Source organism: Acanthaster planci, linkage group LG01 (assembly GCF_054643075.1).
Source record: "Acanthaster planci isolate LZ-2023a linkage group LG01, COTS_SCS, whole genome shotgun sequence".
Lineage (NCBI taxonomy): Eukaryota > Metazoa > Echinodermata > Asteroidea > Valvatida > Acanthasteridae > Acanthaster > Acanthaster planci.
The window spans coordinates 33,467,687-33,495,594 of NC_141777.1; the positions used below are offsets into that span (position 1 = coordinate 33,467,687).

The 27,908-nt window shown below is 39.0% G+C and overlaps 3 protein-coding genes across 13 annotated transcripts in view; 1 reads left to right on the forward strand and 2 right to left on the reverse strand.

The window, feature by feature from the left end:
• Positions 1–1,073: 1,073 nt before the first annotated feature.
• LOC147800681 (uncharacterized) lies at positions 1,074–4,999 on the reverse strand. Its single transcript, XM_087144831.1, has one exon. The coding sequence runs from the start codon at positions 4,909–4,911 to the stop codon at positions 3,382–3,384; it is 1,530 nt and encodes a 509-aa protein (XP_087000957.1). The 5' UTR covers positions 4,912–4,999; the 3' UTR covers positions 1,074–3,381.
• A 4,138-nt stretch (positions 5,000–9,137) lies between these two features.
• Positions 9,138–15,946, reverse strand: LOC110986323 (uncharacterized). Its single transcript, XM_087144832.1, has 7 exons — positions 15,823–15,946; positions 14,628–14,928; positions 12,972–13,119; positions 12,594–12,833; positions 11,558–11,642; positions 10,804–10,983; positions 9,138–9,700 (listed from the first exon to the last, which is right to left on the reverse strand). The coding sequence occupies exons 1-7, from the start codon at positions 15,823–15,825 to the stop codon at positions 9,203–9,205; spliced, it is 1,455 nt and encodes a 484-aa protein (XP_087000958.1). The 5' UTR covers positions 15,826–15,946; the 3' UTR covers positions 9,138–9,202.
• Positions 15,947–18,808: 2,862 nt separating this feature from the next.
• LOC110987137 (uncharacterized) overlaps positions 18,809–27,908 on the forward strand; it is a 41,894-nt gene continuing 32,794 nt past the window's right edge. For 3 of the 11 annotated variants that reach the window (XM_087135450.1, XM_087135458.1, XM_087135469.1), the window contains exon 1: positions 26,192–26,389. The gene's annotated coding sequence lies outside the window, so the exon portion shown is untranslated. Of the gene's footprint in view, positions 18,932–26,190; positions 26,390–27,405; positions 27,429–27,908 lie in introns of those variants that run through there. The other 8 variants (XM_087135442.1, XM_087135461.1, XM_087135460.1 and 5 more) reach the window with 5 other exon arrangements.

The following is a 27,908-nucleotide window of genomic DNA, read 5'->3' on the forward strand; positions in this document are numbered from 1 at the left end:
ACAAATTACAGAAAAAAAAGCAATGTCAAATAAATCCTTCCCTGTAATGTATCTTAGCTGTGAAACAACTTGAACAACTGAGATTTTTTTTTCACCAACAGGGAACACAGACGGAATGTGTGCTTCATGCAAAATGGATGAGGCGCTAGTATAGACAATGATGGCCTCAAAATAATGCCTTCGCGAACAGATTCGCAATTTGTATACTGTCAATTTCTCTTCTATTAAGGAAGCTGGAGGCACATGAACTCGGTAATTTCTAAAGAAGTATGGAATTTAATGGCAGAAATATAAAAGAGTGCCGGAACCTGTTCAGAAAGTGTTAAATACGAAAAAGCAAAAATCGAAATCGCTCTGTAACATTGGTTTCAAGAGTCAACGCACCCGATTAGGAACAGAGACGGGGAAAGTCGGGTTTTTTTTGCTGATGTCCGTTTTCAAACGATTTTGTACCATCCTAAATTTCAAAAAAATCTGCTTTTCTCTTAAGGAATGTGTAGAGGGGACCCCTGGGCACACTTAATTAGCGACCCGAATGATTCGGCCCACAGGCTGTCTCAGCCCAATTGATTTCAGGAGTCAACGCACCCGATTAGGAACAAAGACGGGGAAAATTGGTTTCTGGGCTGATGTCCGTTTTCAAACGATTTTGTACAATTTTTGTTTAAAAAGTGTAATTTTCTTGAAAGGAATGTATATGGGGATGCTCCAAGCACACTCGTTTAGGGCCCCGAATCGCTAAAATGTCAGGGGGACAGGCTGACCTAGCAATACCTACTGGGTATGCTCTTTGAGTGTAATTATTCCTTTTCAAACAGGATGGAGCATTAGTTTTCCATAAAATGATTTAAAAGTCGTCGACTTCAAAGGCATACTTGACCTCGGTAATTTCAAAGGGCCATTGGTACATAGTTAAAAGGGAAACTCTCCAAGGTTGCCCCTGTAAAAGTGGTTTATCTACTTTATTCTTGACTGACCGCCTTACTATACGAACAGAAAAGTCATTGAAACAAAATGCAATGACCTCACAATCTACAAGCAACAGTCAAAACTCTTTATTTGGTATGTGACAATTTATTGCTACTTATGTACAACTGTGTTTGCCTTTATTTAGGTATTAAAAGGTTAACCTAAACAGAAATAGTAACATTGAAGACTTTCCTAAAAACTTGCTTGCTATACTTACGTAATGAAGTTGCTCAAAAGGCCTACCGAACACAATTTCGAATAACTGAAATTTTCTTTTAAGAAATGACAAAAAAATTGACCAGAAGAGGAACATCGAACCAGTTCATGATGCAGGTCTGCACTTCCTGTAATGGTAACTGGTAAAATATACACCATGCTCAAACCACAAATCATTTTTGCAAGTACATGTACATTTGCTTTCAATCTGTAAAGTGCTTCACTTAAACTTAAAGTGGAAATTGAGATATTGTTTCAACAAGGAATATTAGGTGGACCAATTATTCCAAAGCTTAACAAACAGTCAAATGATGACTTGAGTTAACTGTTGAAGAGTTCAATATTGTATGGAATAATAAAATGTCAACTCACGGGAAACACAAAAACCTTAAAAATTTTGAAATGAATAATACAATTAGGAAGGAAAGAAATATACAGCTACTAGACCACAACCAGTTTATAAATCAGTGTTGAACATATTTATTTGTATTTAAGAAATACGGAGAAAAGGCAATTAGTACACGACTACTGTACATCAAATTGGCGGAAAAACTGTTCAACTGAAATGATTTCACATGTTCTGGTTCCACTATTTTGTGTATGCAAACGAGGTGATCATGACGCCGAGGGTTCATTCCGAAAAATGAAACACAATTAAAATAGCCACTTTTACAGATCAGCCGAGAACTTTTTGACGCATTTGTTTAGATTGGGCAAAAATGAAGTTGAACATATGATTTCTACAAAGAGAGTGTGTGGGCCGTTCCCTAATTTTTTTTTACCTCGAGCAAATATATCGACGGTACGAGGGAAGTATGTACAACATTTGTCGCTTTCACAGTTAGTGAAACATGAATAGTTCCCTGATAGCTAACATAAAATTCTGCATTCATTTAATTGAAATGCTTCCATAGAGTTGACTCAATCCGTAATCACACACTTTCGCTCTTAGCACTGCACTCATCGTTACGTATGCTCTCAAATCTTTGCTTTTGTCACTATCTCGTATTCCACGTTGTTCGAACGCTGCCTGCTCTGCAAACAAACAACAGTACACACCACAGCTTGCAGAATCACTTTGCTGAGCAACTGGAAGGATATCAATAGGATGATCGTATCTTAGTTGCGGCACGTCTGGGATGACATGCCAGTGCTTTTGTTTAGCGCCTGTGTGGGAAAAAGTTTTTGAATGAGTCTGCGTGTCGCTCTGTTTCCGCTCTAAGTTTAAGTGCATAAACAGTGTCTAAGCACATGGAATCATACACGAACATGTTGTCTCTGTTTTGGTCAATTACGTATAAATTAAAGTGACTATCGAGCAATAGAGGGCACAGAATCAATTTTGGTAGGTAACTATAAACATCGCACAATTTCTGTACAGCTGTATAAGTAGATTTCCTGACTGTATTGTTGACGATTGCCTTTGTTTCAGAGCATTTTAAGGCCCCACATGTCGTAATAACAGAATCATGATGTACAACTTGTTCCAAATAGAAATCCACAAAGAAATCGCTTATCCACCCTTTATTGTAGCCCGGATCTTCTTTTTGGATGTGTTGCAACAATGCATCTAATAGTTTTTCATTCAAATGAGCTAGTTGAGGGAAAGTTATGAAACTTTTGCTTGTTTTTGACTTAAGCGCAACATTGTTAAGGTTGTTGTCGTCTATGTAGCCCCACATGTCATTCACAAACCGTTCCCCATTTGAATTGAAGTGCGTCATTGGTTCTGTACTTGTGTTGCTGTTCCAGAACCTCGGTACATATTTATTTCGTGTACTCGATGAGTAGTTGTGATCATTGTCATTGTTTTTGGATTTTGACATACCATTTTCGCTACCTAACTCAGATACCAAAACATCACTGATGGGGTCAGCAACCTCTGCATGTCTTGTGGGATATTCATAACTGCTGTCACTGGCACTTTGTTCTGATATGACAGTGCATTCATCGTCCCTGACCTTTTTGTAGAAAAATAAATACCCGTAGTTATCGGACAAGTGCTTAAATTCTATTGAATTTACCTCACGTACATTTTCATCATTGTATTCAATGATTTTATGTCATGAATTGCTTTTTACCAAGGTCGCATAGTGTCCAAATTCCACGCTTATGCCATAATGTAAAATCATTGAAACCAGGCGATATACTGACTTTTTTGTCGGATCAGAGTGATAATGTGTGAAGTCCAAGTGATCACTTGCGTGGATCTGTCTTATATTTTTTGTGCCTTATTTTTTTTATTTTGAACCGTAGCAATTGTACAATAAGTATATGTGGGGCCAAGAAAATACGCGCAGAGTTCTTCTTCATTGCTTTATCATCCATGCACGTATCGCAATTGAGGCCAATGCAAGTATCGGCCCTGAAATACTCAAAACAACAATCCCTTATATGATTGTGTGTTACCAGAATTGGCAAAACTGATGTAGTAGTTACTTCTGAGCATTCTTTTGTTTTGCATTTCAGACACTGGGTAACACGATTAATTCCAAGTTCTGTGTTTAATTCCGCATCATTGAGAAGGTCGCGTATTATATGTGATGCAACAAATTCTGCGGCATCTTGTTGCTGCATGCAGTTCAGTTCCAACTGGTCAGCGCATGCCCTAACCGTCTTTGAAACACTGCTGTATTTTAATGGTTTTCCACTGACGGACTTAAACAAAATGTCGATAATAGCTAGGATACTTTCGTTTATATGTGTCATATTTTCAATGCTCGAAACATCTCTGTGGATATTTTCAAATAACGGTTTTATTGCTTGAATACTTGCTATCCACCAACACGAAACATTATTATTTTGGATACCAGTCCCCGCGAAGTTTCTATTCACCGATTCTATTTCACATCCTTTATGCACATTGTCGTTTTGGTGTGTTTTGATGGGAAAGATAAGGTTTGAGAGAGGTTGAGAGGTGTGGATGTTTTCACGGTACGCCCTACCACATTTTGCCTTTTTGCCAAAAATTAAATTTCCCTTTGTTTGCATGTTATTTTTGTTTTTTGGAGGCTTCTCGTTAAATTGGATGCTCTTGGCAGGTGGGGACAGATATTTGCCCTTACTCTGTGGTGTAGAAGTTCGGTATCTCTTCGACCATTTCTCTGAAGCCAGTTTCAGTGACTTGTGCTTCACTTTCCTTTTTTGGTTGCAAAAGCTGTCCACGAATTCTCTGTGTAATGGGAGTAAGTCCCTCTTGTAAATTTTAGCAAGCTCATTCAGCTTCCTGCACCTGTTGTGAAATAATTTCACCCTTTTGACTTCACCCATACTCTTTTCAATGATGCCTTGCGTCCTATTGTCTGAGGAAATATTTTGAGACTGGGAAGACTTTAATTTTTGGTACATATTGCTGAACTCACTGTAAGGTTGAGTTTGTCCGTACCTGCCAAGATCCCCAAGCAACAGTGCTGACCAGGTCGGAATGGTTGGTAACACGTAATTGAGTAAATACTTCAAGAAAGTGATGCTGTAATACGCACTCCGCGCGTGTAACTGTGAACTTTTGGCTTGACTGTGAATGTTGATAAGAGCCTTTTGCGCAATTTTCTCGAAGCGCAATTTAAACGGTGAATTTGGAGCTCGACTTGTCAGTTCATCCTGTGTGACGTCTACAGAACTCTCGTCTTCTCGAAACTCATTTTCTTCACATGTATCTTCGTACTGAAAGAAACATTCGCTACTAATATTTGTGGACTCGAGTTTTCTTTGCATTTTGCTGTGCATTTCACGTATAAGCGGTATTGATGTTTCTGAAAGTGTCAGAATTGCCAGTGCATATACGATATCATCAATCTCTGTCAAACTATCAGCTTTAACCAGAAGACCTAACCATGGCTTCCTTAAAGTTGGACCCATAATATTTGCGGGTTGCTGTGGAAGCGTTTTTTATAAAATGACTTGCACAATGATGAATAAACGTTTTTCTTAGATCCTCTTTAGAGGCTTGATGATTTACTACTCTGTAACATCGAGACAAAAATTCTGAGACTGTTTCACATGTAAAAGATCGAAGAACTGCTAAGAGTAAAGTAGAGCTATCGTCTATCATAACACATAGTGGATTTTTAACCCCGTTATGACCATAAATTGCTTGCTCTGAATGGAGGAATGAACTTAAAAAGTGGGAGATGTTAACAGCAGATTGATCCGTCGTTACGAATGAAGCAAGGACTAACGGTGGGTTTCCTTTTCTGGGATGTCTCGCCACCAGGTCATACAACAGATATTTTTTATTGCTGTCGAAAGCACGGTTGTTTTCCATGATGGATCCAGTGGCATCGAAATAAACTATATCTCGGCGTGAAAGATAATGGTAAATTCTGACGCTATCCTCGGTATATAACATTAAAGCTGAGGGGGCAACTGAAAATTTTCTCACTACTCCAGGGAGTATACCATCCTTTTTTTTTCTGTTTCCTAATTATCCTTAACATACCTTTTACCTGGCTTTCTTTGTGCTTACAAATTCGTTTAGATTCACTAGAAATTTTGTGGAGGACTGTCTTATGTGGGGCACTATTCCTGCATCCTGAAAAATTTTTTCAGAAGATGTACATTTGACATGTTTTAAAATTGCTCGTTTTCTTTTACAGAGACCGAGACTACAGCGATAAGATAATGATTTTAATCTCTTATTATTATAATTGTTTATTTTTTCTCCTTTCCAGACGACAGAATTCTGAGAAGAGAGGAAAAAGAAATAAAATTTCTTTTTCTAAGGGGGGAGAAAATGTCAGAATTCTCCATTAATTAATTCCATATTTTATTCCTATTTTTCTATCAGGTCAATTAATGTCAGATATTTTCTATTTCAGTGTCAGCTCCTGTGCCCAATTTATCTGAACTAAACTTTGGCATGTATTATTCACTAGACTTTCTCTTCATGTTTAATTCATCACTTTACTTCTTCAGGTTACACATCAATGAACAGGGCCATGGCTTTCTGTACTTAGGAATTTGGATGCACTACCTTGTTCTTTTGTATTGCAGTGGAGCTTTCTTTTGTAAAGACGTGTCACAGGTTGTGTGGATAAAGAAAATAAGGCTGGAGTTCTGTGGGCGATTTAAATGTGAACAGAGCACAAGTGGGTATAAATCTGATGAACAATGATAGACAGTGGAGAACTGAGAGATGCATCATGATGATGAGGTGCGTGGGCTGAGTTGATAGTCCCTATCCCAGTGCCGCGCGAGTTTGTATTTTGGTTGCGCCATTTGCCACAGCCAGTAGCAGATTTGTCAGGCTGCTTATGAGGCAAAATTGGTTGTCAGGATCATCGTAGCGGCTGATTGACATTCCAAGATTAGAAAACTGAAGAAAACCGTAAGTTTAAATTCAAGTTATTTTGTCATTTATCGGTGCTTTTTGTTGTGACTCTCAAGAAACTGGATGGAGTGGTATTTTGAACTTTAACAGCCTTAACTAATTTGTTAAAGATGTGTTCGAAATCAACTTGATGCTAAATTACTGATCGTAGTTGTTTGAGTTCTGACAAGTTTTCTTTGAAATGACAGTTCGAGATTGAGATAAAATTTTTGTTATTGTACCATACTATTTGGCATTTTGGTGAATTATTGCTTCAATTAGATGGCCTTGAAGATCTGAGCTTGGCTCAAAGACTGGCTGAGTTCCGTTCCTCCTCACGCTCGATGGCTGGTTCTTGAATTCCGATGTAACCTTGGTCACAGCACACTGCAGTGAGGGTTCACATCTAAGTTGCGGAAGTGGTCCCGCAGATGTACCAGAGTCGATGAGCAAGCTAGCAAGGGCAGATTCTTATCAAGGAGAGACGAACTGATATTACGTCGAACTGTATGTCAGATATTTTAAATTTGAGAGCAGACGTACACTTGCGAATTTTGACTGAAAGATCTACTATTACATGTACATGCCTTGAACCTTTCAGGTTATTTAACCAACCTTGTTTTTTTCTGGAGTTTATACTGACATTTGTTTAGAAGTTTTCTTTTAAATACTTATTTTCCTCGGAGGAACTTCAATTGATAATTCTTTTACTTTGATGATGCTGACATTTGTTTAGAAGTTTTCTTGCGAATACTTATTTTCCTGGGAGGAACTTTGATTGCTAATTCTTTTATTTTGAGGTAGTTTTCAGAGCTAAAAATTTACAGCATTATATTACAGAAATTGTAAACTATCAAGTGTATCTCTTTGATGCACTAGTTTGTGAATTGACTGTGAACTCAAAATTTTAATTCACTCATACCTATACTTAACTGTACATACTTGAATTGCAAAGGCATTCATTTGATTAATGAAATTTAATACTGAGTTGTAGCTACACTCACTTGAGAGACATCTGGCTGTAAATACAGAATGGTGTATATTTTGTATTATAGAATCGAGAAATTTTGTAAATAAATTCATATCAAATATTGTAAATAGTACAGATTGGGTTTTGTTACAATCATTTTTCTGGCCTGCATCCAGTCCTTCTGTTGCAGTGTCCGTAAAGTGAGCACACTGTGACACTATTACTTAAAGTTTTTAACTGATCTAAATATTCTCTCCTAGGTGGTTTGTATTTCAATTTGCTTTTTAGTTGCTCCCTCTGGTTTCCCTTTATATAACGGGCACGTGTCTCGCTTTTTGCATGCTTCTGATCACCCTGAAATGAAGCTTTCACTTTCAAATCTTCTTCGGAAGTCATTTTTATCTTGAACTTAATATTGCAGTCTGTAAAATTGCAATAACCATTTGCAGTAATTTGAATGTTTTTCGTTTGGGGCTTTTTAAACTCACGTAGTGTCGTTTGAATTGTAAACAGCAATAAGGATATAATTTCTGTAATGGTTTGGCAAATACTTCGGCCCACTCTGATGGCAGACTGTTTCCTTGTTGCTTTTTTCTTAATTTAGTCCATGTAGTATTTTTTATGAGAAAGTGACGTTTTTCGGGAGGGTGGTGGGATTACAGGTCTGATTTTCTTAATACTGTTCGATTGGTTAGATTTATGTTTACTACACATTTCTGACAAAACCTCTTCCGGGATTAAGTCCTCTAATGTTTCATTACTACTATCTAAGAGAACTTCATTTGAGAAATCTCTATTTTTTTTAATAAAATCAGAACTTGCCGAATTGGAGTATGAATAATGACTGTTGTTCTCACTTGCCCAACTCTGTGCTTGACTATTTCAGGTAATTCTTCTCCTGGTAATTCTTGACATTCATTTTTTCCAATTGCTGACTTGAATGAATTCATAAAGGTACTGGTCCGCTTTGGTTGAAGGTTATCAGCACCCAGTTCTTTATTCGCAACCTTTTCTGTTGGCCCTGATTTGGAGGGCAATAGGTCTTTTTTCCTCCTTAGCTTTGAAATTTGAATGTTACGTTTGTTGTTATGCTCGCTGTCATCGGTACTACTTTCACTTGCGTTTTTTATAAACTTTTTCTTTTGTTTTTTTAACATGGACCTGTTTTCTTATGCCTGGTGTTTGATCATCATCATTTGTTTTTTGAGAACTTAATTTACTTGCGTCAAATTCGTTTTTATGTCGCATGGAAGTGCTTTTATATTGAATCTCACCACTTTCACTGTCAGAAGGTTCAGTGTTTGAAAGTTCATCGATACTACTTCCCAGTTCATTTGCGTACACTCTTTCCTGTCCGCTTTTATTCCGTAATCGTACATTTATGCGCGGCTTTTCATCTTCATTTATTTTTTCCGCGCTCACGTGAAATTGAATTTGATGTCCTGCGGAATTTATTCCCTATTTATTATCGTCACTTGCACTGTTTGAAGCTGATTGAAATACAAATTTTCCTGCATTACAGCCATTAATTCCGCAATAAAACGTAACATTATCCATGAAAGATTCATCTTTCCGTTCTGGCTCAAGATTTATACACGAGTAATGACACCAGCCGGAACATTTGTCGCAAGCAACCATGCTCCGGTTGGCATCGTATGGCTGGTTACATATACAGTACAATTGAGGCTGTGAATCATCATTTTTTTCCGTCTCTGAATCATATTTTTCTTGCGATTTTGTCAGTGTGGCTTGGCATCTCGTACCGTTTTTGTCATTGTTTGGTTTGGTACTATTCTCCAATTTCTTTGCGTTTTTGCATTTGGGACTTTCACTAGGATTTGGCTCTTCATTGTTTTTTTCTTGCCCATTTGTGGTTGTATTTTTTGTTTTCGCTTACGCAAATGGGATCGACTTTTGTTTTCACGTTCAACTTTCTTAACATTATTCTTCTTTAAAGTTTCCTGCCTTGCCAGAATTCGATGGACTTTATCTCTTATACCATGTCTATTCTGAGCCCACAGGATAGACAATGTCTTCAATCCATTTCGATCTCTTCTAACCCACCGAATCTTCTCTTGTAACAAGCGGAGACAGTTACTTGGCAGTGCCTTTTCGTTAAGTTGCTTGGATCCAATGGACTGGCCAATTACACCCGCCAACCTGTCCGCCTTTTGCTCTGCTGCTGTCCTCTTCGTGCCTCCACCAAAATATGCATCTCGGTGGCTGGTTGCCATCTCCTTCATGAATAACAAAAAAGGGACAAAATGTATGAGAAAAAAATAAACATAACAATACACTAAACACCCCATTTATCTGGAGACATTTTCAATGGATGAAGTCAGCATGTATGAAAATGGTATTGAATTGAAGGCGATTCACAATGAAGAGCGCCACCGAAAAATTGCAAAGGAGAGGCCTTTCAGCACAACGCATCACGGGAAAACACCGACACAATCCTATTTACTCAGTTACTGCGACGCGGAGGGGGGTTTTCTGAATGTTTGAAAAATTTGGTTAAAAAATTCTAATGTTTTATTTAGTACGAGGGACGCTTATGAGAAGGGGTATTATGAGCATTCACAAATGCAAAGATCACCCATACTTCCCAATGTTGTTGTCGTTGTTTTGTTTTAAAGGTGCTTTCAGCTACTCAGGTGATTTGTGCCAATTACTATCTGTTATTCATACACTGTAATAATCAGCATCACGTTACGGAGTTTGGAAGAAGTGCGCTTTTCTGCAAAGGAATGAGTAGAGGGGGCCCTAGTGCACACCAGCGCCCCGAATGATTCAGCCCACAGGCTGTCTCAGCCCAATTGATTTCAGGAGTCAACGCACCCGATTAGGAACAAAAATGGAAAATCTGTTTCTGGGGTGATGTCCTTTTTCAAACGATTTGGACCGTTATAGAATCACAAGAAGTGCGTTTTTCGAAAAAAGGAATATGTAGGGGACCCCCTGGCACACATAGCGCTCCGATTGATTCAGCGTCCAAGCGGTCTCATCCTACTTGATTTCAGGAGTCGTAGAAAACCTGCAAGAGAGCGTATATGTATACGCACTGGAAGCCGAACTTTTTCCGCCCCCATGAACAGCTGAAAACGTAAGAGTTGCGAAAGTTACCATGCGAGCTCTCGTGCGAATGTTCTAGACCCCTGCAATGGAACTGCTCCGCGTAATAATACACCGATTAAGCGTCGTGGATACTTTAAGATATCAATTCTGCAAAAAGTTCAGAAAATGTTTCTCGGGATCACGATACTGTGCAAACTTGGCAGTAACATTACAAATGTGAATGAATGGTTAGGTTAAACGTTACTTCTTTTGTAGACGAACACACCTGACTGCTTGTGTCGTGCTGAGTGCATGGTCTCCCCCGGAAACGGTGCCTCTTGTGGAAGTGATCCAAAAAACCAAAGTTATCTGGATACAATGCACCGCAATCGCAGCAAACGTTCTCTTCTTTTGGCATTGCTCTTTTGTTCTTAGATGGGCTCGCAAGACCCTTCTTTTCTGGTTTCTATTATGAATTAATCAACAAGCATAGTAAATACAACTTACAATCCACTTTTGGCGACTGGCACGAAAATAAAGAACAATTCATCTGAACAGAACTAAATTACATACATGCCCTCCTTTAACTTCACATTGGTCCATGGGCACCTTGAGGGTTCTATCCCAACGCTTCTGGTCCACATTATAAAACCTGATTTTGCATGGGTACTTACGAACTTCATTGTGCTCACTAACCATGCATGCACATGTACCTATGTACATGGACGTGTACACAAACACTGATAGTTTATCATGACTTTTGCTCAAAAGCAGTTTTGTGTGATTTATAACCTTAAAATAATTTACAACTTCTTTGCTCCGCTCTTGTTCCTTTACAGCACGCATCTACTGCAATACTGCCCAATTTCATTGTAGGCTTTAAAATTTGTGTGACTTAATTCCTTTTTATTTATACATGGAAACCATTCCAATGAATTCTTGCCCGTTCACTGACGGTCTTGACGAAACAAATCCTGACATAACAATTTTCTCTTGTTCTCACTGGCTGACGAGACAAACGAAATGTTTGTGTCACCTACCTTGTAGAAGGATGCTTTTGGATATGGAAGGACATACACGACTGTACTCAATTTGGAAGCGTCTGGGCCCTCCATCATTGTTTTCCTGGTGAGAGGGAAAAGCGAATTAGCCCTCAAGAGTATAATAATAAATTGCAAAAATATTTGACTTAAACAATTTTGACTAATGTTGTGTATCACTTGCCTTTTTCAACGTTTTAATTTAAAAAAACAGAGGCAAAATGAGTTTACCATTTCATTTCAATTTTGGGGCCATATTGTAATTATATTACAATGACACTCAAAACTATATTCATCAGTGTGACACAGTTCATTACCATAGCACACGTGCTTTGGGCGTGTCGATGGTTATTAAATGAAGTGCCTTGTTACATGATAAGTATGTAGGCACTTAATTTTTCCGGGACATGTCTCATATGACTTATGATGATCAAACACAAGAATTTGCTTCGAACACAAACATGCCTTCATATACATGCAAATAACTTTCCTTTCAGTCGTCAACAGTGTTAAGTTGAGTATGGAGAGGTGAGGAACTTCCCCCAATATAAATGGAAATTAATATAATCCCGAATAAAGAGAATAGTCAGCCCGTAAGGGGAGACGGGAAAGTAGAAGTAGACTGTCCCATACACCATTTTGTGGAAGAAGTCGTTTTTTTCTTTTTTGGTGATTTTTTACTAAGAATAGCACTAACGGGGACCTCTTCGGGATTCAGACAAGCTTGAGCTATTCTGTACATGCTGTAATATATGGCGCAAGCAGTAAATGACCGCTTATTGAAAAAAAATGCTCGCAATCAGAAAGTGAAAAAAACAGTTGTTGATAATTTATCAAGATCAGACATTTTGCATTGCAACAAATGTGTTTATCTGCTGAAAAGGTTTTTGCCATGGTAATGAAATAATCAAATGGGTCCTTCTGTATTACACTCATGTATAGCCTTTCAGTTTGAAATTCCACCGATGGTAAGGACCAATATAAATGATACAGAAAACCAAGGCATTCCAAATACTGCTACAAGAAAATCCCATACCATAGCAGCGTTGAGCCAAGATGATCCTCTGACTGCCCCATCGTGGGCGGTCTTAAGTGAGTGTCAGGGCGTCTTCCAATTGGAGGTCGATCTGTTGGAGGCTGGACGGCGTCCTTCCATCGGCTGCGGGGTACCGCTATGACACTTCCAGCAGAAAAGGTTGGGTCGATTCCATAAGTGACAGTACACTTAGTTTGATATTTGCAATGTGGACAAAAATCAGACCTTCGCTGTACAAACCTATGGTGGAAATGTCAAATGTCAAACTAACTTTACTGTCATATCCGACAATGGCCTGGGTGGGAATCCAAATAGCTGTTGTCTATTCATCATTAATTAATCTGTTCCGAAATATGGGAGTTTCGAAAAAATCCTCACCGTGGATTTCCAGAAGAAATATCCCTGAAAGACTCTCTTGCATCTTTCACTGATGTTCCGTGGTAGTGAATAACATCTCCGTTTTTCTTTGGTGTTTGACGCTTAGGCTGGGGGATGTCTATTGCAGAGGGAGATTCGGTTTCCTTGCCTGTTCCATGGAGGAAGGACACAGAAGGAGTTTGAACTGCCCGGTCTATAACATCTGGCCAAATACCGCTTTCTGGCATACCCGGTATGTCCATAGCCAGAGCGCAGCGCACGCCTGCTACTCACCACCTGTTATGCAACCATAAGCCCTCTTTGTACTATATGATCGTCGCCGCAATTTTTCGTTGGTAATCTGCATCCCTAAAACGTTGTGTACTGCAGCATAGGAAGTTGGATATTCATGCAATCGTTGGTGCTTGATATGATCCGACAACAACATCAAATTTAGTGCTTGCGTGGTTGCTTTTACTAGGCTGTGTACCCGAAGTGTTCATGTGCAGTTGTTGCCCTTATCGAACTCATTCTTCTGGACTTCTTTTTGGAAAAAAATAGCCAAGCTGTTTGTAAGATTTTGTGTTTTGTTTGAATCATATTTATTATGGCATTCGTACAAAGGCGTATTTTATGAGATTTCACGATCACTCCCTGTGATGAAATAGCGCATTTTGTTCCTAATGAACTAGGCTTTCCAGAAGTAGTGAAGATTTTGATGGCCAGTCTTAGCCAAATTCTTACCTAGTCTTTGAACACTGATGTATTGAACGGAGGAGACTAGAATTACAAACTTTGCATGGATAATGAAACAGTGTGTCAAAATATAAAAAGTTTATTTATGATGGCAAAAGTAGGTCTAATATCAGGAAGTTTTCTCTCTCTATTTCCTGGTCATATCGATAGTTTGTATTTAATAGCAAGCAAAAAATTAAAAGTATTGCCAGGATATTACTGGCCCCGCTTGTCTGGCTAAGATGCAGGCAGCAATAAGGCATTTTTGGAATGTTTTCTATTATTCGTCAGACTCGGCGGCGACCATCATTGGACGCTTGAGTTACAACTCCTTCTGTGCCCTTCCGCCATGGTTAGTCATTAAAGTGCTACCGATTCTTTAAATATGTATTCTACCTGACTGACTCGGCTACCCACCACTATATTCATGCATAACATGTACTGATGTGGAATAACATTTCTATTCGAGCACTGGCTCCCTTTTTGTGTGCCATATGGGCAAATCCACAAGTGTAAGGCGGTTCTGGCTCATTGAAAGTAACATAAAAGAATAAAATTCAAAGTCCTACTTTGCGGTCCCAACATGTTTTCTGTTAGTGCTACTGTTCGATAAATACCGGTAAACATATCGATTAATTTCTGTCCTTCACACCCATTCCCTGTTGGAAAAAAGCCACAAATATTTCCGTGGTGGTTGGGGGAGGGAAGTTGCCCCAGCAGGATAATTAACTGTCTTAAATGTTGATTAGAGACATACCCATCAGAAACACTGAATGTAAGTTTCCAGGTAACCTTTTCATGTAGTTTTCAATGTGGGTAATTTATACGTTGTATGTACGTTTTCACCCATCAATAATCCCACTTTGTGTCCCTTTTTAGGAGTTAACTTCCACGCACCTACTACAATCAGCACGAAACGCAAGACCATAGCTTAATACTTACAGGGAAGTGGATGATCGTGCTGTTTTGGAGAATGTAGTTTTGGTGAAACTGTGCGAGGCTTGACAGAAAAGGCCTTCGACAAAGATGCTTGCACTACCTCCAGAAGCAGAGGTGCGCCATAATCGTCACTCACATGCAACCCATCCCAAGACCATAGCCAATGATGCCGCTGAGGAAATTCTTCTTCGGTGTCAATGAAATGTAGGTTCCGCTTCTTGCATAATTGGTGTATGAAATTATTGTATCTTGGCACGGAATCGGCAAAGTTGTCCAGCCGGGGTAATATTGATGTAATAGCAATCTGAAAGAAGCAGGTTGTGTCAGTCTGAGCAAACTATATGTATACTGGCTTTCAATTCTCTATACTAGATAAACCAAAATAAATATTGAAAAACATTTTACTGCAGAATATCACGATATAACAGCAATTCAGAATTGCTATCAACTTATTAGCTGATTTTTTTTGATCTCCCGTACACTGATCGTCTTCCACGATATTCCTTAATTTCTAAAGAACGATGTTTTCATTTATTCAAATAATACTGGTGTGCACTCATTTGCAGTATACACGTAATCCTATATTTTATTTTCAATAGGGAACGATTCTTTAAACACGTTCAAGCTTTTATCAAAAAAGCGGCAAAGCGAGGGGATGTCTGCAAAATGCGAAGTTATAGAGAAATAGGTAAATACACATCCAAAATATCGCAACAGCTTGAGCCTAATATGTTGCATTTACCCATGGTTAAACTATTCTAATGACCTAGGGGTCTATAAGAGTCCATTTTACAGTGAGCAGAAAGTCATAACAGGTTTTCTTATGAATCCAAAAAGATTCCCACAGGAATGAAAACCAACAAAATCTGTACTAAGATAAAAAAAAATGCGAATTAGATAGTTTTAATAGAAGATCGTATTGCCGCGTGTAGTAGCTATTTTGAAGTACTTTTTAAAAGGAGAGACGATCACTTCTGTTGAACATTAGTTCGCAACGGTCTACGGATGTTTTGCAAGAGGGAATACAAAAAAATGTATGTGTTTTGTAGAGACAAATAATTAAAGTCGGAGTAAAAGTGACAACTCAACATGTGCGCCGTTTGTGTTGCTGTAAGTTTTTATTCGCATTTGTAAGTGGATGTGTGTGTGGGAGGGTGGCGGTAGGGGTTAGTACATCACTGTATCAAACACAACATACCATGCTATCTCGGTGAGTCTCTCGCGCAAGATCCACCAGACGGTTGAAGTCTGCACGTCTTGTCGAAGCTGCACCGAACGTTTGCTATGTCGTTCGTGCCAACAGAGAAGACGATAACGGCCGGATTTCTACTAAGAGAAGTCTGGCGAAGTTCCTGTACGAGATTAATATTCAAGTTGTATGACTTTTAGGAATAAATTTACCCTTCTGGCAGTTTCAAAGCATAAAGAACTACACAAACTGAGAGATGAACTGATTGCCCTGTTAGAAAAGAAATAATACGGGTAAGCAACTCTTGTTAATATGCCGCATGAGCAGGGTTGACAGTTCATACAGCAACGGTTCGATTCAAATCTGTCAGCATAACTGTAGTAGAGGGTAGATCAATAATGAGTAACAACTCTTGTCACTGAATAAATGTCATTTGTGTATCGGGGGGTGGGTTGGTGTTCGCACGACTCCTTAAATACATGTAAGTATATAAACAAAAACATGTCCCTTTAAGTTATCCGGCACAGCACAGCGACCATGTTGTGCGGTTTTTTTATTAGATATTATTTCTATACATGAAACATGGCTGGGAATAAGTACAGATAATACCAACAGAAAAAATTGATTGCGAAAAAAAACCCACCAAATGCGCCATCTGTTCCCCGCAATAACCAATGATATTTGAATGACTCGATGCAGCTTGCGCATGGTTCTTTCTCGATTATGTGCACCTTATGCGCACAAATACCGAATGCACTTTTCGGTAGATCAGACTCATACAGAGTTCTATTTTGTGTCACTTTCCTTAGTTAAAGTAATACCTGCTTAATATGATGCACAGTCCCTCCGGGTGTACAGTTGAATCCCATTTCAAAATGTTCTGTTTTCATAACAGGAACGTGGCCATCAACCATGGACCGCCATTGTGAGTCCCCATAAAGCAATACAATCTAGATTTGGGATAAGAAGGAATGAAAATTTGAATTTGAACCCTAAGATTTATATAGTCTTTCCGTTAAAACTAAATGTAGGCCTGTTGGTAAATGGACTAATGGACATTCAGCAATACTTACTGGTTTGCCACAATCATCATCACAATGCAAGCGGATTTTGTTTTGCTTTCCAGACGCTCCAATTAGCTATCGAACTGCCCTGGCGCGATATCCTGTACCAACAGGTTGAGCCATGCCGCAAAAAATTACCCAAAACAATATTATCAGTTGGGTTTAACTAGTAAGGAGTGTAGTAATTAGCAAACACTTTGAGTACTGAAGTAATTTCAGCTCTGTAGGAAGCTACCAAGACGATCTATCATGTCTATCAAGGCTTGAGCGGGCGGTCCCGTTACGTTCCACTTCCATTTGACACGCGGAATTATTTCAAATGGATGCGGCGGATGGAAAAGACGGACCAGAATTATTCACAAACGAGCCCTTGCGTCGCCGCCCACCAGATAAGGAGTTTGGAAACTCCCACTCCCTGGGAGACACTAACCTAATGGGCCAGCCGTGTTGACATGCGTTACCCATCTTTTATCGTGGCCTCGGAGGAGACCGCTGCTGATTTGCAAGTCATGACAAATGAAACTTCAAATTTCATGAAACTCACCTATACACTTTCCTTCCTCCTTGGTACCCCCAATAGTGCATGAAAACTTAAATTAATCAATTTATCTGTCCATGTCGTTGCCCCCTATATTATAAATATATTAAAACACATTAGACACAGGCCCTTTTGATGTTCATGAAAAACATGCGTTGCCCTGTAAAATATTATTCATTGCAGCAAGCTTGTAATAATTAGGATAGTTCTACAAAATAACCAAAACTGATCATTCTTAGAAGTTTGCTCGCACGAGCAACACACCGGTGTATCCCTTGCTATTTACTTAGCCACATAGAAAACTACTAATATCAGCAAAACAGTCGGGAGAACAAAAATCATGGCGGCAAACAATGTCCACTCCACTTAACCCCGAAACGCGACATTCATATCCTTCTAACTGCGAGTCAACTGTATCAGTAATTAATTAACAGAATTACAAGCAGACGCTCCTAAATCAAAATAAACGAGCCCTTGCGTCGCCGGGTGGCAGCTTAACTTCCGATCTACCAAAAACACCACAGTATAGGGTGGCGGGCGAATTACGTGTTGACAGACATTACCAATGGGCAGGCGTTGCATTGAATGAGACTGGACAGCAATTGTCTTCCTACCCACATAGAAAAAATGCACAACTTTCTGGGAAGATCATACACTACTCCTTCCTCCCTATCAACCCCATACAAAAAATGCGTGCTCGTGCAACGACGTGTCAGAAACTGTTGATACAAATCAGCTGAGACATCCTGTAGGCAGAATCGCACTTTTTTGAAATTTAGGATGGTACAAAATCGTTTGAAAACACCAGCCCAGAAACTGATTTTCCCCGTCTTTGTTCCTAATCGGGTGCGTTGACTCTTGAAACTAATGTTATAGAGTGTTTCGACTTTTGCTTTTTCGTATTTCACACTTTCTAAACAGGTTCCGGCACTCTTTTATAGTTCTGCCATTAAATTCCATACTTCTTTAGAAATTACCGAGTTCATATGCCTCCAACTTCCTTAATAGAAGAGAAATTGACAGTATACAAATTGCGAATCTGTTCGCGAAGGCGTCATTATTTTGGGGCCATCATTGTTTATACTAGCGCCCTCATCTGTGTTTCCTGTTGGTGAAAAAAATCTCAGTTGTTCACGTAATTGTTTCATAGCTAAGATACATTCCAGGGAATGGTTTATTTAAACATTGCTTTTTTTCTGTAATTTGTTTGTGGACGTTTATGGGCTCTTTCTGCTATGCCGTGATCGGCCTCCGTAGAATTCGTAGCCGGTTACGTGAAGGGTTGCTTGCAGCCGTCAAAATAGCGTCCAGCCGAAAATCAGGCCAGCCGAAAATCCGGCCAGAATTTCGTGCCAATTTCAGCCTGGTCCTTCTTTCAACTATGTTAATACTAGCATGGTTTGCCATGGTCGCGTCTACGCGCATCTCTACTGCCGCCCTCTACAGTTACTCTATCTACACTGTCCGATCATAAATTGCAAGCAGATGTACATGTACTGTAGCATTTATGTAGCAGGTAAGAAATTTCATGTCTGATTCTTTGCCCTTCTTGTGCTTTCAATTGCTTTTCATCGGGCTCGTTCTTTCCAGTAATGGAATAGTGTGCGTATATGCCTGTGTGTGCCTGTTACCACAATCTTGTTTATGCTGTACTGAAGGGGTTACTGACCGCGTTGACTAACCAGCTCACGTCAGGCTAGCACTCGACGTGTGCATGGTCAATGGGAATGGAGAATTATTAAAAAGCTCCATGATCAGTGCATGGAGGAAGGACACAGTGCTACTGCTAGTGTGGTAGTCATGGTAGTGCCACCACGCTGTTTATAATTAACAGCTAGTAGCTGTTAGCTTTCTATTACCTCCAGAACAGTGGGGTCTGACATTCACCCCGCTCAGTGGTTCGAACGTCAGACCCCACCACAGTTCTGGGGGTACACGTATCTTTCCATATGTACATGTATATTTTTTGGGTGCGTTCATGCATTTCACTTTCATGTGTAATGTTTTCCCTGTTTGTGTTTTGTTGTTTCTTTTGATTTTGCTTTGTTGATGTACTGGTATCCATGAGCCACCATATTACGCGCACTTATAGTACTTTGATGAAAATTTTTAATGGCTTTTATTTTCAGTAGTTGAAAGTTGGCTAAAATTCTACATGGAATAATATTAATGAATGTCACCGAAGCAACAGGTCTGTCATCTGCAAACAAGTCTGATCGGCTGTAGTAAAACCTACACAGTGTACATCACCGTAATTTGTGCACGTACATCTCAAATGTCATTTTACGGAGTTTCAGTAATGTTCCACTTCTGAAAAACCTGCCAGTTAATGACTATTGAATGAGGAATTATTTTTTGCATTAATTACTTTGGTTTAATGATGCAGTTTGAGGGGAAAAAACACTTATTTACAATAGCTTGACCTCCCATCACTTTCTCTTTTTCGTTCTCCCAGAGTTAAATTTTTTTCAATTTGAAATTACAGTGAGGCATGAATTTTTATTCTTTCAAATAAATTATAAGTAGCATTAGTATGAGTTACATTTATTTATCTGGATATGTGACAAAACTTCTCTTTCTACATGTACGTGTGGGTGTATTTCTGAAAAAGTCACAAAATACAGTGTCACCGAATCTGCACCCGTCATCGCCAACAGGAATCTCAGAATATAAGGTGTGCGGTACTGTTTCAGGCTCTATATTTTTTGTAATGCCCTCAATATTTGGCAAAAGTTGATCAAAGTCGTCATTAGTGCCTGTATCGGATGTTTAACATCGATCTTGAATGAACAGTGATCATTTATCCATTTTCTCAACAATTTTAACTGGTTCATTTTTGTATTTAGTCTGTAAAGTAAAGCTTTTTGCTCTGTTGACATTTTTCCCAAATTCTCCCTGGAAAAGGTTTTAATTCCCTGCAAAAAGGAAAACGTTGAAGTGACGATCGATCATTGACAGTAAATTAATGTTAGTGCATAATTTCGTTGAAAAGTTTCACAACAAGAAAGTCGGATGCGCGAATATTTGTATGCTTGAATTTAGGCTACTCCACGATACCCTAATGTGGCGCACTTTCATTTTTCGCTTCTTACATGTATATCTTAATGGAGCAATATTTGAAGCTCAAATTTCAGTAAATTCAGTAGTAAAACTTCATCAAATTTGTAATATTCTGATTCATCTCAATTTTAAAATACCTGCTACAAAGTTTGGATGAAATATTTTTCTCCTGATTTTCCAATTTTTTTCTGACATGCAAAATGGGCTCTTTTAAAATGTGTCCAAAAATAGGAAAAGAATTTTCGGACAAACCTGTGGATAGGTATTTGAGTTGCAGTAATTATACAAGAATTTATCTACATGAAATGATTTTGTGAATGTTTATGTGGGAATTTGTGAGATTCGTTTCAAGTACACCAAGTTGGGGAACACTCAGCTGAATTTGAGTCCAATTTCTGGACATGGACAGTTTTGAATTTTGAATGAAATTTTATGACACTGAGATTGTTCACAAAGATTCAACACCATGTACATGTATCAAGAAGGGAATAGTACCAGTTTATAACCAAATCAGTTCTAAGTTTTTCAAGAAAGTGGTTTGGCAAGGCTGTGTGAGGAAAGTCAAGTGAGTGTGGAAGTGAGCGATGTCAGGGGACTCTACTACATGTATATTGTCATGTCAGCTTGTTCATTTCTTGTGATGGCCTGCCTGACACAAGCTTTGCCATCAAGGTTTTGCCACCTCTAGTGGCCTATTGTTTCATACATTGTCAGTACTTAAAGTTTTCCTTGAGGAGGAAATAAATCTAATTGAATTGAAAAAGAAAATAGACACAAATATCTACTCCATTAACAGACATGTACAACACACGTGTGTGTTGCATTCGGCAGTCAAAATTGCCCCGGGAGCGATTTTGAGGGATACTCAATGCTTGGCGTACGTGTTGACGCGCATTAAGGGGCCTGTAGCCTATGTGCTAGATATCATGTCTATTCTGATTATAGCCTGTTGGGCCTGACTTTACATACCGGTAGCATGCAAGGCATGGTATGCAGATTGATATGGTGTCATGGTGTCAGATGTGTGTACATGTATGTCATGCATCTTTTGGATCCTGAGAGGCATTGGCCCATTGCATGATTGCCAAAACTACAGGTAGGCCTACCATCATACCATAGCACGTTTCACTCAGGTCTACAATAAATTGGTTGAATTTCACGAACCTGTACGTGTACATTGTCATTTTGTTCTTGATCAATTTTATGGGTCAGCATAATGCATGACGTCACCACTACAGCCTAAAAATGGACTACAGAGGCACAAAATTCCCTTTTGCACCATTGCCTGCTAAAGAGAAATGTAACAAAGTTCTGGGATTTTCAACTGCGATAATGGATCTGTACTTTCGCTATTGATCATGCTGTTGGATTGTTTGACCCATGGCCAATTTGATCGCCAGCAGTCGAATTTTATTTTTTTAAAAAGGACCACATGGCCAGTAGGCCTACTTTTTGAACTTTACTGTTGGACTGATTACATGTACATGTACATGTACAGTGTATAAACCATCTTTTTTTTACATGTACTACTGTATTTGAAAAGAATGTACACGTATCAGTTACATGCTTACATGTACATGTGCCTTTTCTCGAAGAAAATTAAAATGGCATAGTTTCTTCTGTTTGAAATTTTTGGAACGGTTTGAAGATAATATAAATATGTCAGGAAAAAAAATCACTAAACTGCTGGCTTGTACTGGTATCGATGCTGCAAGACTGACATTCAAATCTCTAGCTTCAAGGGTAGGCTTATTTCAAACCCTTACTGTTACATGTACCTTGCTGATCCTGTGTGAAATCTCAGACTTGCATGCATGTATTGTTACGGTGCGTACGTGTGTGTAATTTCTGCTTTTCAAAAGTCGTCCACATGTGTCAATTCAAAATGATTGTCCGGTCGCGGCAAGATTGACAGATACAAGTAGGACTGAGCAATAATGCTGGTTGATTCGAGCACAAATCTACCACTTGCGCCAAATGGCCATCTTATAATACCTGGTACTGTGTTCATCAGTCGTTAATATCAGACAGCATCTGCCTGTTATCTCTTCCATTAATGAGTTAACACATGCAGTGAGTTTCCAGGTCACTTTTTATACCAATCGCTGCACACCCATTTTTGTTTGGAATTTCTGTGTGTGAGTTACTCGTACATGTACATCGTTCCTTGCAAATTTTTGCTCTGTCTCTTGAAACCAAATTGTTATCACACAGACTCAATTTTAAAAGAAATATGCTGTGGATAGTCAGTCCAACTGGATTGTCAGTGTTCATGCATATTGCCATACTTGTATGTTGCGACAATACGCTCGAGATCCGAATACTTGTTTCAATTGGAAGTGAAAAGAAGGTGACTGTTTTTCAAATACTTTCATTAATGTATTGAGTCGATGCGGTGATGAAAATACCATATTTGGAAAACTATCACCTTCAATACTGGGGTCAAGGGCGCTATTTTGATTTTGTCATGCAAGGTGCTCGTCAAAAGAACAGAAGAACAGTACAAAAGTACCTACCCAATAGCAGAATGGCATCACGCTTTGGCTCATGAATATGGAAACTTTCATTAGCATAAAATTCAAACTGTTTCTTGCTTTTACTACCAAAAAAGAGATCTGGAAAGTCATCCCACTGGTAACATGTAGATACTGCTAAAGCTGTGCTTCATGTGTTCAAGTCATAAAAATCCTATTACATATTTCCCTTAAGGCAAGGACTGAACTTCACAAGGATCTCTGTCAACAGTTCTGGATAATGCATGCTCCACCTCTTTCAGCCTATGTACTTGTACATGTATGGTTATGGGCTTATAATTCAAGCATTGGGGGACTGTCCCAAGCATCTTTTAGCTTTTTAAATGCAACGAGGACTTCATGTTTACATTATAGTATAGACGGATCTGAGAAGATGTCATTCCTGTGGGGCTATCACATTCACGAGCGATTCTTAACTTGACCACATTCACGCATTTCAGTGCCGTAAGTCACAATGCCCTATTGGTCTGAGAGAAATGTGGTACATGCCTACCACCTGCATGTGAACAGGATAACCTCACAGTAATGGCTTCTTATTTTGGTTGTTGGAATTGTCTATTCTGTGAGAATACTGGCAGGGATGCAGTGAAAACATAACTTCTTGGTGTGTTATACTGTACATGTATGCGTTGTCAGTATCATGTCTATAGACTTCACTACATTATGTGCATTTTTGATCTGGCACTGTCTTTTTCATGGATAAAATCTTTGGGCTGTTTACAGCAATATTTTTCCTTACTTGTAAACCTAATTTGATGGAAAAATGAGTAACTGTTAACTGCATACCAGAGTAAAAATTTGCCATTTTGCAGTTTCCTGGAATGCCAAATTTCAAAACAACCAAAACCGGATCTGTAAAAATTCACTTACAGCTAGCACAGGACACTTCATTTTTTTTGAGAATTCCGTTTCAAAATTACTAGGTAGTCCATCGATCAGTAACCTTATGTAGGTAATCATAGTTATCTAAATTTATCTACAAAAAGTATTCATGCACTGGTATATGAATAGGATTTCAATGATAACTCATACTGTACATGGACACACATGTACCGGTACATATACAGTGCACATGTAATGTATGAACATGTACATGTACGTGTCACTGCCGAACAAATTGCCCATACGCATGATGTATCATGTGTACTGTTCCTTCCTCCATGACAAGATGTACTGTATGAACCTACATACAAGATGTACAGTAGCTCACACTGTCTTTCCTTAACATATGGCATGTACATACAGGTACTGTGCATGATGTATGTATATCCACAAGGCATTCACTCCCATATTTTTGGAAGATATGGCACATCTATGAGTCAATCTCAAAATGTGGCATGATTCCTTTTTTTTTTTAAGATAAATACTGGTACATGTACATGTAGGTCTGATGACTCTACTTTATGAGCACTCAGTTTTGGAAATAGAATTGATAGTTTTAATTGAATGTGGTGATAAACGGAAACTTTAATACATCACCAAACTGATTTGCTGAAAAAAAGAGTTCTTTTTTATAAAAGTGGACCTACATTAAGAATAGACTTTTAATGTACCGGTACATATTGAAGCCAACTACATACATCGTGTTTGCACAGGGCCTGCTTTGCTCTCTCTTTAGCCAACAGAATTCTTAGAAATAACCACCTGGTAAACCACCATCTTTCTATACAGTTGTGAGGTTTCATGCATCTTTGAAAAGAAGCCTTTTTGTCCACATTTTGTATATCAGGTAGCAAAACAAAGTTGTTTCAGTTTAGAACACATACCATAAGACTACAGTGGTGCATGTCCCATTTATTGACAAAGGTTCCTTTTGACACTCATATTCAAACACTTTTCAACCGCTGTTGGATAGTACCGGTACTATAGACCGTGTTTATTTTTGTGATGACATGTAGTTTGTTTCAGTGTACATGAACATGTATTCTCAGGTCAGCTTTTAAAAATAAGGATTCTTCTTTTCCTCCGTGAACATGACGCTAATTTTCTGTGAACATTTCACATTTACATGTAGGTTCAGTAATTGACTTTTTTTTCAGTGTTTAATTTGAGAATGTATGTGATACTTCATTTCATTTATTTCATTTCTCGGGAAAAACAGGTTACGAGGACAATAAATTCTTAGTTAACAAAGTAAGAAACAGTTACAATGACTAACATGAATTCCAATCAGCTCCCGAAGGATCGCCCAAACTTCAACAAAAATTAAGGAGGAAGTTTGACTGTAGTGTAGACCCTTCTTGTACCTGTCTCTACCCAGGAGTTAACAGGGGTGCCTGTGAGGACCGAGGTGGTTGTTTTTGTAAGCCACTTGTGTCTAAAATGACATCAACAAGTTTTATACTACCTGAGGAAGTAATATGATATTTGAGAATGTTTAACAGCCCCAAATGATCAGCGATGGTAGTAATTGGCACCTCAAACTTCTGGTAATGTCCAGGATTTGGATGCATCATGCATCATCATTTGGATGTCATCAGAGTTAATAAAGACAGGTACTAGTACATATGTACCAGTAGATAAAGAAATTCAGATGCCTAGCAGTTTTGTGTTTTAATGCCAGTGGCTTCTTTACACATGTGGATCACCAATGACCAAATGACAAGTGTTCTGTGTAATACACAGGTACATGTACAGTGTAGTGAGTGTACGTAGTGTGTACATGTATATGTAGGTACACATGCACTGGAAGGCTGTGTAATGTACTGTATATTGCAACAGACTTGAAGGTTGTTGTAAAGTCAGATGCTCTAATATATGGTGCCACAGAAGTCATTCAATGCACCATGTACAAGTACATGTAAGTTTTCTCAACAGGGGCCCTGTCCGAAACGGGTTTCCAGAGCTACGGCTACACCTTGAGAAAGTTGCAACATTTTAAGTTATGTGTGCTTGCATGTTTACGGTATAATTTCCTATTTGTACCCCACAACCGTATTTGGATCAGTAAGTGTTTGTGTGTGTGTGATTGTCGAGTGTGATGGGCCATTGAGGTGTTGCAGTTTTTGTAAAGGCCCATTGATCCGTTACGCACAAATCCCCACATGTAACCAATGGAGCTGTAGGTGGAGCTGCAGGGCAGGCATTATATACATCAGAGACCTTGCAATTAAAACAAATAGCCCCACATGTCTGAAACGATGACTCATCGTGCCATGTGAGTCATTTCAGCTTGCGTGGCTTGCTAGGAAATACCTTCATTTACGTGTCTGTGTTGATGGCATTATTGTTAGTACGTACATGTCGGAGCTGAGTGTGTTTGGGTGAGGGAGTTCACAGCACATTGGATGTGATAATGGTTCAGGAGTCAACAGTGTTTTGGTGGGCAGGTTCACCTTGATGACTTCACCGTTTGATCTATTGGACCTACTGTGGCTTGTGTAAGTCCTCAGGCGAGCCTATTGGTACTCGCACTTGATTGTGAATGGTGTAGGCATGGCTGAAATCACTGCTAGACAGCACCTACATGTAGGAATAAGTGTTATGTGAGCAAGTATATGTGTGCTATGTGTGATTGATTATTATGTGATAGTCTGTAGCCTGTCTCACCTGAATGAGGCGTGTTGTCTGCTCAGGAGTGGCAGTAAGGTGAGGGCGGGATTGTTCACATCCTTGCACACCTTGCAGAAACAACCTACAGGGAAGGCTGATGGAAGTATTGTTTCCAGAACTAATGCTAAAATAGCCAAGGACTTATAGAATATGCATGTAAAGCGTCTTCACAGGAATGTGGAAAATTGTAATACAGTCAGCTCTCGTTAAATAACAAAGTTGTAGGGACCAGACAAATGCCCGGTATATGTATGAGTACCGGTGATTTGTTATAACCAGGACTTTGTTATAAGAGGAGTGGAAAAACAGAGAAAACAAAAAGAATTCAAGAAATGGGATTCTGGAAATACATGTATATGTACATGCATGTCCTCTCCAATGGTATTTTGTTATATCAGTGTTCTATAAAAATTATAATAATGAGAGTCAACTGCACTGAGTCTGTATATGCTTTTTCTACCTCCATGCACCAACTTATACAGCTACAGCTGTCATGTGGTTTAGATTTTCACTTGGCTTTTGTGTAAAATGCAGATCTTCAAGTTTACCATGCTGGGTTCAAGACTGGAACAAATGCATGCACCCTTCCTGCTGCTTTCAACTAGAAGCACCTCCAACTGGAATCTGATCACTGTGTTACTTTCAGGGTTTACCCCATGTAACTGTGTATCATTGTGTACATGTATACATGCACATGTTTTGCGTACAATTCAGTTTGTGTGTTGCTGTGAACCACGAACGGGCCATTTAGAGGTCACCCAATTTTGCAGTTTCCTCCTCAGCTGAAGAAAGATCGAGGTTGTGCTGAGTAAACATGCCACTTGCTAGCAAGGTTGAACAAATAATGTGGTTACTCAATTGCTACTGGTAGGTGCCTGAATGTGAAACTTGAGTTCATTTACATGTACCTCTGGAAAATCTTTGAAGTTGCTAACCTTTTGTAAATTACAAAGGTTCATGTACTTGTACCCCGGTATACACAGTATCCTTGGCAGGGAAGCACTTAGGATGCTTTTTATTTGGTGGTGGGATCTTCTTGTAGATGATTGTGACTTGTTAACTTGTTATGTGTTGAACCCTATGTACGTCTGTATAGTATCAAAAGGGTGGGTAAATGGAAGTGGACTTTGTTGATCTCTGCAACAAAAGACCCCCTCTGGCTGTCAGGTTCTAGAATACATGGAGGTGTACTAGCATGTGAGGGAGGCAGGTGTATGGGAGAGGGTACATGTAGGATGGTACTGCAGTGCTCATGTCATGAAAGTTCTGTTGTGTTCATTTAAATATGATGCATGTACATGTATTTCCATTTACAATGTAAAGGCCTAACCATGTGAATTAATCACT